Below are 11,607 nucleotides of genomic sequence, written 5' to 3'. Positions count from 1 at the left end.
TTAAGATAGATTTTGTTTGTTTCTACATTATTTCTGTATGTTTGCTTGTTGTGGTGCTGGTGATTGAATCCCTGGATTCTTTTTTTTTTTTTTTTGGTACCGGGGATTGAACTCGGGTCCTTGCACTTGCAAGGCAGGCCACTGAACCGCTGAGCTAAATCCCCGGCCAACCCCTCGATTCTGAAATGCTGAAAATGAGATCATCCACTGGCCTGTAGCTGTTCAATAATCTTTTTTTTTTTAGTCTCCATAATGTTCATTACCCAGGTGCATATAGAATTGAGAGCCAAAGTGAGCACACTCAGAAGTACCGAAATGATTAACTTTTTTATTCCTATTCCATTTGGAGAAATGGGACCCAAAATGAAATTAAAGAGGAGGCCCTTAGTTATTCTTCAAATGTTTATTTTGAAGATAAACTTAGAAGAATTTTAGAAAAGTTGTTTACAGATTTCTTACTACTATAATTCATTTGAAGATAAATAGTTCAGCACTATCATATATGGCTTCTAAATTGTTTATCTTCTCAAAACAGGGCCTGGCCTCAATGTCCTCAAAGGCCTGTTCCTTTTTCATGACTTAGTGTCTCCATTGATGGTGCTGTGGGTACTTTTTTTTTTTTTTTCAGTATGCCGGGATATTGATGGAACTGCACACTCAATAAACGCAAAGTGGATCAATCAGGACTGCACTAAATGTACTTGCCACAAAAATAAATTGGAATGCTGTGGTTTGTGAGTATCACTCCATTAGTGGCAAAGAGAGGATGTGGCTGTCTCTAAAGAACAGCTCGTCACCCATATAAAATTTGTTCTTTTGAATGTTTCTAATAGATTTTTTTACAGCACTTTTGGATTCACATTAAAATTGAGTGAAGACTGAAATTTCCCACCTGTCTGCTCACCTATATGCATAGCATCCCAGACTATCAACACCCAAGGGAAAGTTCCATCTATTTGCCTATGAGAACCTGTATCTACAAATGATTGCCACCTAGACTCGTACATGGGGATTCACTTTGAATCTAATGGAGGCGTTGAGTTCTCACTCCTGTATTTTGTACTGACCAAGTTTGTTCAGTATATTCAAACTGCTGTGCAACATCCACAGCAATTATCCTAACATTTCTTTTGTTTTAAACAACTAAAGTTTAGCACCAAGCCAACCATCACTCCCTTCTACTAGTGCCCCGAGCCCCATTATCCCATCTGTATTTCCAAGTATTGTGCCTACACTTTCTGCAGGGGACTTATACACTTGTACTCTTCAAGTATTTAAACTGTTGAAACTACTTTACCAAGATTAGAATGGTACGCTCATGGTTTATTCTCACTGTACTGTGTGGTAGAATGTCCTTTTACTGCAATGAATGTGACATTACACTGTATGGACAGAGCACCTTATGGTTCTGCTTTCACCTGTGAATGGGACCTTGGCTTGATTCCACCTCAGTTTTAATCCTCTCTACCTAATTATATTAATTCTGAAATACTCATCTGCCCATAATTTCTAAGCAACTGGAAACAATATTCAATGGCAAAATGACTTTGTATGCTTTGTCTACATGACCACTGGAGCCTAACCTTGGTGGACTGCCAAAACAGAAGTAGTATAAACACAGTCACAATGAATAGGTGGGAGTTATCAAGAGTAATTTGTATAATGCTTTGTCTTAAATCCTGTGTTACTTCACTGCTAATATTGAACTGAGGGGAGCCTTGGATTCTGCCCATATTTCTTACCAGTTTTCTATGGATGCCAGAGATGTAGTCCTTGGAGGGTACAGTGCAGATACCTGAGCCATGTTCAAATGAAGCCCCACACTCACAATGCCCAGTTCTGATATCTGTCTGTCAGTCAGTTCTGGCTTGTAGTGTTTTGCAAGCATAGCAGTAGTGTCTATTTTATTTGTTTGATTTTTGCAGTCATGGGGATTAGACGTATGCCCCTGCCCAAGAAGAGTGTCTTTGCTAACAGAAACATTGTTGTAATGTAGCATTTCCTTAACTTGCCTCTAAATGTTATTGTAACACACAGCCTCAGTCTTACATATACTCCAGAGAATGGAAGCGAGCAAAGGTGACAATATGAATGCCCAAGGACTGAGAATTAAAGTGTCTAGAAAGTCCTGCCCACATGGCTGAGCAGTCTTTTGCTTAGTGCACAGTGGAGAAAGAGGAGAGAAAATCTCACAACCAGACTGAGAAAAGTGTTAAGCATGTCCTACCAGGCGTTGTAGTGACTGAAAACAGCTGGTTCTTGATTCTATGGCTGTTGCCAGTTGACTTTGTCACTGTAGTAAGTGACAGTTGACTCTGAAGTGTGGTTGTATCCCAAACATATCCTATGCTATTCAAATTTTCCTCACTCACAAAGAAGCATTTCCACCTGTTTCTAAGGGGTCACCTGTGCATTAGCGATCTGTCATACCTAAACAGCCATAGGAACTTTTATTTCACAAAGTCAGGTAAAGAAGAGTAAGTGCCAATCCTGCCAGTAAAGAGGGAGGACCCTGAGTGCTGGACTCCATTACATGAGTCTACATCTCCTTGAAATTGTGCAATACCTGTGTGTTTCCTGGTGAGTTCCTCAGTCTCTCACAGTGTTCTATTCCTCACAATAATCTGAAGGTTATCAGGAGAAAGTGAGAACAGATATTTTGCGAAGTTATTCATTCATCTAGTATGGATTGTATAGTTTCCCCAGGCCTGTAATATGGCCCTAAGCCTAGCACAGGAACAGGCTCAAAGTCATGTGTCTGGATGCCCTTTTATTCCTCCCTGACATGTTTTCTGTCCAACATGGCATGCGGCTTCACTTTAGAGACATGGACTCAATGATCCAATTATCAGAATCAGCTGCCTCTTTAATTTAACATCACCTCCTACCAATTTTTTGAGCTTTCATTTTTGTTTTAGGTAAGACAATACTTATTTTCTTAATCTTCTCTGAGACACAGGGACTCCCTGAGGCTGGCAGGAAAGTGTTCTTGTCTCTGCTCTGCACAGACCCAGACTGCAGTGTAGCTCCCAGACTGCAGTGAGAGAGACAGAGAAGAAGGCATCCAGCCTCCTGGTTGAGGCATCTTATAACATGATGTCACTAGTGTCCCCTCTGAATTTCTCTTAGCTGTTTACACTCCCATCCTAAGTCTGAGTGGAAGTAAAGTTGAATCCAGTAATGGGTCCTGAGTCCCAAGAACTTGATTCTGCAAAAAGGTGGCAAAATTATACATGTTCTTTACGTACCAAACACTTATATAAGATAAGGTATCTTTCAATAATCACTAGTTTGTTTATAATTATTTTCTATGTGAGTAAAATATATATTATGTTAAAAATCTAAATTGAATCATTTTCAAGTTTAAAATCCACAGTCATTTAGTATATTCACATCATTGTTTAATCATCACTGCTTTTTCTAATTTTTTTGCTGTAGTTTTAATATTTATTTGCTTTGGCTGTACTTATGATTGATCCCTGGCTTTCTTACATACTGGCCTTGAAATTTCAATCCTCTTGCCTCACCTCCGATGTAGTTGATATTATAGGTGTCCCACACTATCTGGCTATTTGCAAAAGGTTTTAATGACCCCCAAACCCATTTTATGTATTCTCTAATTTGCAATTTTAATTCCCCTTTTCTGCCCACCCTAATCAGTAGTCCTGTAATCTTCCTTCTGTCTCAGTGACTTTGTCTCTTCTAGCTAGTTCATGTCAGTGGAACCCATGACCAAGATGCAGCCCTGTTACTGTATGTTAGACCTTCTTTGCTCAGCACCACAGCAATAGCTGTGCACATTAACACCCCACATGTGGCCTATCCACTGCTCTGTAGAGGAACTTTGAGTAGCCTGAGCTTTGGTTTATATTGCATAACACAGCTGGGAGCATACAAGTGTGTTGACATTTTTGTTTTCCTGTCTTTAAGGTTCTAACTGTAGTAGAATTCATAAACCATATGCACTATGTGTTTAATTTTGGATAACCTATTAGGCTATTTTCCTCTGTATTTGAACCATTTCTCATTCATATGTAAATACAAGAACTTCTGAATTTTAAAATATTTAAATGACATTTTCTTATTTGTGTGATTAAGAAATCACATTATTTATAGAAATATTGGAAAATACAACAAAAAGTCTTATTTATAGTTCCACTTTAAAAGTAATTAGGATAACATTTTTTTCTTTCAATTATCCTTTTTTGTACTGGATATTTAACTTATATAGCCATTTTGTGGGGCTATTAGTTAAAAAAAATAGTTGAGCGTCATACTCTCTCATTTCATAAAAATTCTTCAGAGCATTTTGTAATGTAACTGAACCAATTTTTAGTCTTAACTAAAGAGTACCTTACAGCTGAAGGCAGGATTCCAGAATTTACGTTCTCTTACAGGAAGCTGTATTAAGGGGTATCTATTATGTCTGGCTCACTGGGTCAGTGCACAATACTCTGGCACACCAGTGAGCAAATTTCTGCCTTCTTTAGTGTGTAACTAATAGCTGCAAGTGTTCATGTTAGTTAGGGTCCACATAGTGGGCACTGAAAAGCCATGACGCTTTGGATAGCTGAGAAAAAGGTTGAAATCATTCTTTTATTAAAGTAGAATTCCAGCATCTCCTCATGAAAAGAAATATTTCCCCAAGGCATTCTGATGTTTACTGCTTCTGTCCTCTTGAAGTGTTTTAAATCCTTCTTTAATGCACTTCAAAGGGACAAATAGCATTAAGCTGTGAACCAGTGGGTGTGGGTTGGATTTTTCCAGGAATATGGCCCCAGGTCATTCACTTTTCATTGATCTCCTTGGATTCAGACCTGCCCTGGCTTCTTGCTTCTGTTGGTGAAGTTAGCTAGTCTGGTAATAGCTCAGCATATAGTGCAAGAGAACACTCTTTATCACATTTCGGCTGCCTCAGTGCTGACCACTTCCTAAACATAGGGAGTACAAAAGAACTTCCTGGATAAGTCTTTCCAACCACATTGTGAGGCAAACCTGACTTGGTCTGTGAGAAAGTATCCTACTTTCTGGGCATGCAGGGATGAATATAGGACCCGTGTGAGAGCTGATATCTGTGATTCTATGGTATAGACAGATCTAGGTGTCTGGAGACCCACATGGAGGCTCCCACACAAGATATGCCTCAGTTTGGTGATGGGCACCCAAGGTGGCATCAGTGTGAGTTGATTCATGAACAGAACTCACGTGGGTAGTAGGGTGGGGTGGCTGCTGTGATTCCCCTTCTAACAGCTATGTTCTTTCTTCATGACAGAATTACTGTACCTCTTCAGTATGACAAATCCAAATGCAGAACGCTTTTTAACATCACTGACTGTACCTACACTGTTGTGATGAATAAAGATAATACAGAGCCCTGTCCTTTCTCTGTCAAGATACGTGATGGCTTCAAGGAGTTCCAGCGCAACCTGCTCTCTATTCCAAAAGCAATATACCCATGTTGGTAGTACCACCACAGGAATAGTAGAAGAGAAGGGGTACCTTGTTTAGACCATCTCCTTTGGCCTCTACCAGTCTATGATTATGGAGCCCTGTGTACCAGTAAAATCATTCTTGAGCAAATCTTTGAATATATATTTTCCTTAATATTGCTAATTATGTGAGCAATGACTTAATGTACTCAATAAAACACACAGACATTTAAAAGGTGAGAGAAAAATAATATAAATGAAAGGTGCAGCAAGTATCCCATGCTACAATCAGTTCTCCTGCATCTCCCCACAAAATATACTGCTAGCTCTGCCACTTCTCACACACAACCTTCTGCTGCATATGTCCTGTTACTTGGTGAAAAAAGTAAAAATAAGTTTATCTTGAGATGATATTAGATCTTTCTCCAGGTTGCAATGTTTGTGCTCAAACTAGCTTTCTTTTCAGGTTGTGTCATATCTGCTTTGCCCTCATGTGCTTCTGCACGTGTCCAAAGTCAGGGCATGGCAGGGGAGAACAGCTTCATAAACTTCTCTCAGAAAGATATAGAGACCCTCAGGAAATCAAGACCAGGGCTGTGACAGTGCACTCCAGCCTGTGTAAAGGGTTCTCTTTGTCTTTTTCTGGATGCAGACCCCCAACATGAGATGATTTCAAACAGTGACACCATCCACCTTCTTTACTCTTTGTGTGATAGACAGTATGTGCTTCCTGCACCCAGTGCTGATTGTCTGGGCCTGGGATCCAGCAGTGAACAGAGAGGGCAGACCCTTGCTGTCCTGGGACCTAGAGTGACTCTGTGCACCAGGCAGATATCAAACAAGCTGTCCATGGGGACCTGATATAGTGTTACAATTCCACAAACTGCCCATCTATGTTCAATCTTGCTATGAGGATCCTTTATCATGCTAGGCAGCTCCTTAATTTTATGATCATTCTGGGGAACTAGAATGTGTTTTGTCCAGTTTCAGTCCCAGTAAGTTTCATTTCAAAGTTGTCATCAGTTGAGGGGGGTACTGGGAGAGAATTCAGGGTACAACATAGCCTTGAATCATTCTGCTTGAAGAGTTGGTTGTGTCTCATTTCTCCTGGAGTCTTGGTGGTTCCTAGGATATTGCCTTCTAGAACACTATCTCCTCATCTCCCTATTATTCATAAGCTTTCACTATTCCTTGGTGTCAATGCATGGGTTTAGGTCTTTTGTGCTTTGTGCAGAGGTCAACCTCCCATTTTTAGGGTCACTTCCAACTGAGATCCATAAAATCATATTACAGTTCTGACTTTTATAATTGTAGTTGGTGTATGTAGGCCCCTTGCAAAACCTGAGAGTAAATGGTTTCCATTTCAATATCTGTTCAGCATTAAATCCACAGAGGCTTTTCCAGGTGAATAATGATACACCCTCATGGAAACACACATTTAAAAATGGCCATTTTTCATTGCCACACACAAGCACATAAATTGGATTTGAGTGAAATGGGTTAGAATCTGGGTCTTCATAGTTGTTTTCTCAATTTTTAAGGAAATTGGCCTCAAAATTTATTCAACACTTATTGCATTATTATATCATTCTCTAAGTGTGCAGTAGAGTTTTGTTAATTTCATTCACACCACTGTCACCAACATTCATATGCTGAACTTTCATCACAGACACTGAAACATTGTAGCTACTAGACAGTTTGATGACTCCCATTTCTCCCCTTCTTGGCCACTATCATACTGTTTTTCCATGAATTTGACATCTTAATTATATGGTTTTGTAGGCAAGTAGACATGAGGAAAAAGTTCTTGTATTCTCTATCATAGTGGGACAACTATTGTCAATAACTAATTAAAGATTTCAAAACATATAGGAAAGAGTATAATTCATGTTATCTATACTAAGGGCAGTGTCAGAGGTGATGCATCTCCCAATTCAACTGATCTTCTCATCATATTTTGTGTGCATTATTATAAATTCACAGTGAACCCCATAAGTATTTACAATTACTATGTAGCAGCTATGAAGAACAATGTTTTGGAAAAAGTCTTGGAAAGAGGAATTTGCTTTATGTACAGAATATAAATAAGATCAAATAATGTATTTTCTGTTTTATCAAGATATGTATTTCTACACCTGAATATTAAAGCTAAATGTTTTAGTTATTTTCTTATTGCTGGGACAAAGTACCACAATTTAAAAATAGGAAAGGTTTATTTTATCCCATAATTTGCAGAAGTTTTAGTTCATAGTTGGCTGGCACCCCACACCTATATCTATGCTAAACCAATCAATACGCTGTTTCGGTATGATACAGTATCACATACCCATTGTCTAGTCACTTCCCAAAGTTCCACTTATGGGAACATAAGGCTTTCAATGCAACATCTAGCTCTAAGATATAACCCTAAACAATGTCTACCTTGTAAAAGACAATAGCATTGCTATAATATTATCCATTCAAAGTATGCAAGTATTACTATTCCCCTCTATTCTTTGAATCCATAATTACAGATTGCATTTAGTCATGAAATTACTTCAACCACCTTCAATCAGAAATCACTGATGAGACGTTTGTGAACTTCCAAAGCCTTGATATTTTTTAAGAGTTTGGGCAATTACTTCCTAAGACAAGTTCCTCTGAAAAGACTTAGGTGTGCATTTTTTAAAGCAGGAACCCAAAAGAAGAGAAGTGTGTACCTCCAAGGAAAATGGAGAAGGTTTTCTTTAGGTCATTATCATTTATTTGGAAAGACTAGAATAAATGCTTTATTGCCTTAACCATGCATTACACAAACAAAATCTTTAATTGCACCATAAAATTAAGCACATCTAAAAAAATAAAACAGGGGAAACTAGTCCAAACACAGCAGATTCTGTATCCTGATTCAACTATTTTTGTACCCTATTTGTAATGTAAATAAAATTTTATTCCAAATATTTTTAAACAAGATAATTTTGTTTGTAATCATGGCAAACCAAGATAAGTATTTTAGGGGAAAACACCTTGGATTTGTAACTTAAACTATAAAATATTCCATTTTTAGTCTATTTTAGACTATTCCAAGAATCCTAAAATATATATACATGTTTCTTTAGCACATTAATAAAAGGATATAAAGACCAACAAAAAGTGAAATAAATAGTAGGCCATTAGCAAGATGGGTAATTCTTGATAAATAAACTTGTAAATACAGTAAGATGTACAAAATATCACATAGTGATAGGATGCGAAGATTAGTTTTTTTAAAGAGTTAATTTGGAGTACTAAAACCCACTGTTTCATTTTAATACACTTAATAGTTCTTGGCTCATGAAGACATTTATGTGATGATGAAGGTGATTTAGCATCTTTATGAAGGACTTAACTGAGCTGTATTAGGCAAAATAAATAAAAAAAGAAAAGGTTATGGGTATCTGGTCAGTGAGAACTCTGTTTTAGGGTTGTATAATGGAGAAAAACTGCAATCTTGAGCACTGTTGTGACAGGTGAAATATAAAAAAGACTTATAAAAACTAGAATTTTATCCAAACATTTTGTGCAACTAATGCTAAAATATTTTAAGTTAAATTTTCCTTTTTTTTAAAGAAAAATAAGTTTAAAGAGGAATCTGTGGCATTCAACTGATAAACATAAGATCATTAAGAGATGAAAATAAGCTGCTTTTGGAGCTCACTTCCCCCCCCACAAGAGTACCCACATTCCTAACCCTAAGGCAGCACACAGAGTCCAAAAAAAGGAAAAAAAAAAGCCTTTGTAAGATCAGACTCTACATTGGCTTAAATACATCTTTAAAAAACCAAATATATGCTCTGTTCATATCCAGTACAAATACTGGAGTCCTTTTTCTTTTTCTCCCACAAAGTACAGTAATTACAGTTAAGTCAATGCGCCTAACATTAAGATGTGATTTCCACTAATTTATGCCTGACCCAAATGCCTTCACCAGGTAGATCACATGCAGTGTCATATCCAGTAATCTTTTTGATGGCAGTGATGCAGACCCTCCTTTTGTCATGATGAGAGTTTCTATTGATTCACACAAACACTTTGGCAAGGGCATCAGCTCCTGCACTGGCAATATATGCTTTTTTAAAAAATTGAATTTAATGGTACATTCTAGGTAGACAGTACAGTTACATTCATTACTGGGATCTTGTACCTTTTGATGATGGAAAGCAACATCATAAATTGATTCATCCAATTTCTTTCTATGAGCTGTTATTTCTTGTACAAATGTCTTGCTGTCTAAATTCCATAATCTAATTGAACAGTCATGGCTTCCAGACATCAAATAGGTTTCATTAGGATCTACTGCTAGACTTGTAACAGCATACAAATGAGCTACCATAGAAAGGATCATTTTACCCATTTTATTGTCAAAAAATTTGATGTGTCTATCTTCGTGAGCAGTTATTGTAACAGAAAGTGTGGGATGACTTACTACTCTGTTAATGTGGTTAGTGGATTGTAAACCTGAATCTCCCTGTGATGAAAGCATCACTAATGACTGTGATGTTTCTAAATCATAAATTACTGCACTACCAGTGTTGAAAGAGGTCACCATATGGGCTGCATCACAGCCTATAAAGTCAGCTGATATAGATATTCCATGATCTCTGTCTCCATTGTAAGTGCAAATGCACGGCAATTTTTCTTGTGGATTCCATAACCTAATAGTGCCATCTGCTGAACAAGACAGTAACTGATTTTTTATGCCACTATAGGTAAGACCCCAGACTGCATCTGAATGAGTAACTAATGTGCCAGCTAGAACATTTGGCTCATATGTATCATAAGGATCCACATTAGGACTAGGCATATTCCACCACTGAATGGTTCCATCAATACCACCACTAAAACACTGTTCTCCATTAGAACTAACAGCTAATGACAGAACAGGGCCAATGTGGGCCCTAAATGTGTAGATAGGCTCTACATCTAAAGAGGCACTCTTTTTGGCAGGAACTGTTTTTTGCAAGCTTCAAAGTTTCGGGGTATGGTCCTCAGAGGAAGTAACCAGCACAGGTTCTACCAGATGAAAAGCTAATGCTCAGACTCCATCAAAATGGCTATGTGGTGTATACTTGGGGTTCCATGTCTTTTGAAAGGCATCTTTATTGGCAGGTAAATCATAACTATAGTCCTCATCATTTGTTACTGTCAAGTCTGCAAGGTCTCCAAGGCCCAGCACACTTAACAAAACATCATCAGAACCCATAATAAATGACTTGCCTCCTCCAGATGAAAACATTATTGGTTCAGCCCATTCTGCGCCATCCCCTGAACTCCGTGGTTCTCCAGCTCCTTCACCATCTTCAGTAGTCACTAAAAAATCAAATTCCTTCAGCGCTTCCTCAGTACCTAGATCATCAGTTAGGTCAGCAGTTAAACCTTCATTACCTGCTTTGTGTTTATTCACCCAATGTTTGTCTTTTCCTTCTGGGATGCCTTCAATCATGTCATTTTCCTCTTCTTCATCACTGTCATCAGCATTTTCTAAGAAATAAAATGTCTCAAGAACATCACCAGAGGGTCTTTTGATTTCTTGTCCTTTTTGCTTAGAAGATTCACCACCATTCAGAATTTGTTCTAAATTCTTTGTTTCTACTGATCCATTTGGTTCTGAATTAGACAGTCCAAGTAATGACCTTACCCGCTGAGACCGCACATCTAATATTGTATCTGTGTAACCTACTTCCTGAAGATACTGTCTTAACAGCTGTCTGCCTTGCTTCCACGTTAACTGGCTATTCTGAGGTGCTGTGGTAACCTCTGTGTCTTTGGTTTCTTCTGATTCAAGGGTTGGCATTTTCAAGTCACCTTGGTTGAGTTCTGTGCCATACTTTAATTTGTGGTATTTTGCACTTTCTTGTTTTAATGCACACTCTAACATATTCTTTATTCTTCTTCCTAAATCCTTCTTCAAATTCTCTTGACCTGTTCTCTCTCCTTGTAAAAATGCTATCCGTGCCTGCAGTTCGGCCCGCTCCACCTCCCAGTGCGCTCGCTCCATATCTAACCGAGCCCACTCCGTTAGTGCAGTATCACCAGGATAGTACTACTGTGGCGGGGACAGCTCGGGGCCTGCCTGGGACCCACTCCCTCGGAGGCCAGAAGACCTCCGCTGACTGCCGCTCCACTGCCCCCTGGCGAAAGGCTCAGGTCCCCCACCCCA

General features: G+C 38.5%; 1 protein-coding gene across 1 annotated transcript; it reads right to left on the bottom strand.

Annotated features, from left to right (window-relative positions):
* Positions 1–9,466: 9,466 nt before the first annotated feature.
* Positions 9,467–11,600, bottom strand: LOC104861245 (striatin-3-like; the record flags this gene model as incomplete). The annotated part of the gene is given in 3 exon segments (XM_033763712.1): positions 9,467–9,516; positions 9,570–11,522; positions 11,525–11,600. Coding segments are annotated over 3 exon segments (2,079 nt in total), but the record flags the coding sequence as incomplete, so codon positions are not given.
* Positions 11,601–11,607: the final 7 nt, after the last annotated feature.

Source organism: Fukomys damarensis, unplaced genomic scaffold (assembly GCF_012274545.1).
Source record: "Fukomys damarensis isolate Sample0158 unplaced genomic scaffold, DMR_v1.0_HiC HiC_scaffold_1, whole genome shotgun sequence".
NCBI lineage: Eukaryota > Metazoa > Chordata > Mammalia > Rodentia > Bathyergidae > Fukomys > Fukomys damarensis.
This window is presented reverse-complemented; position numbering and strand designations above follow the sequence as displayed.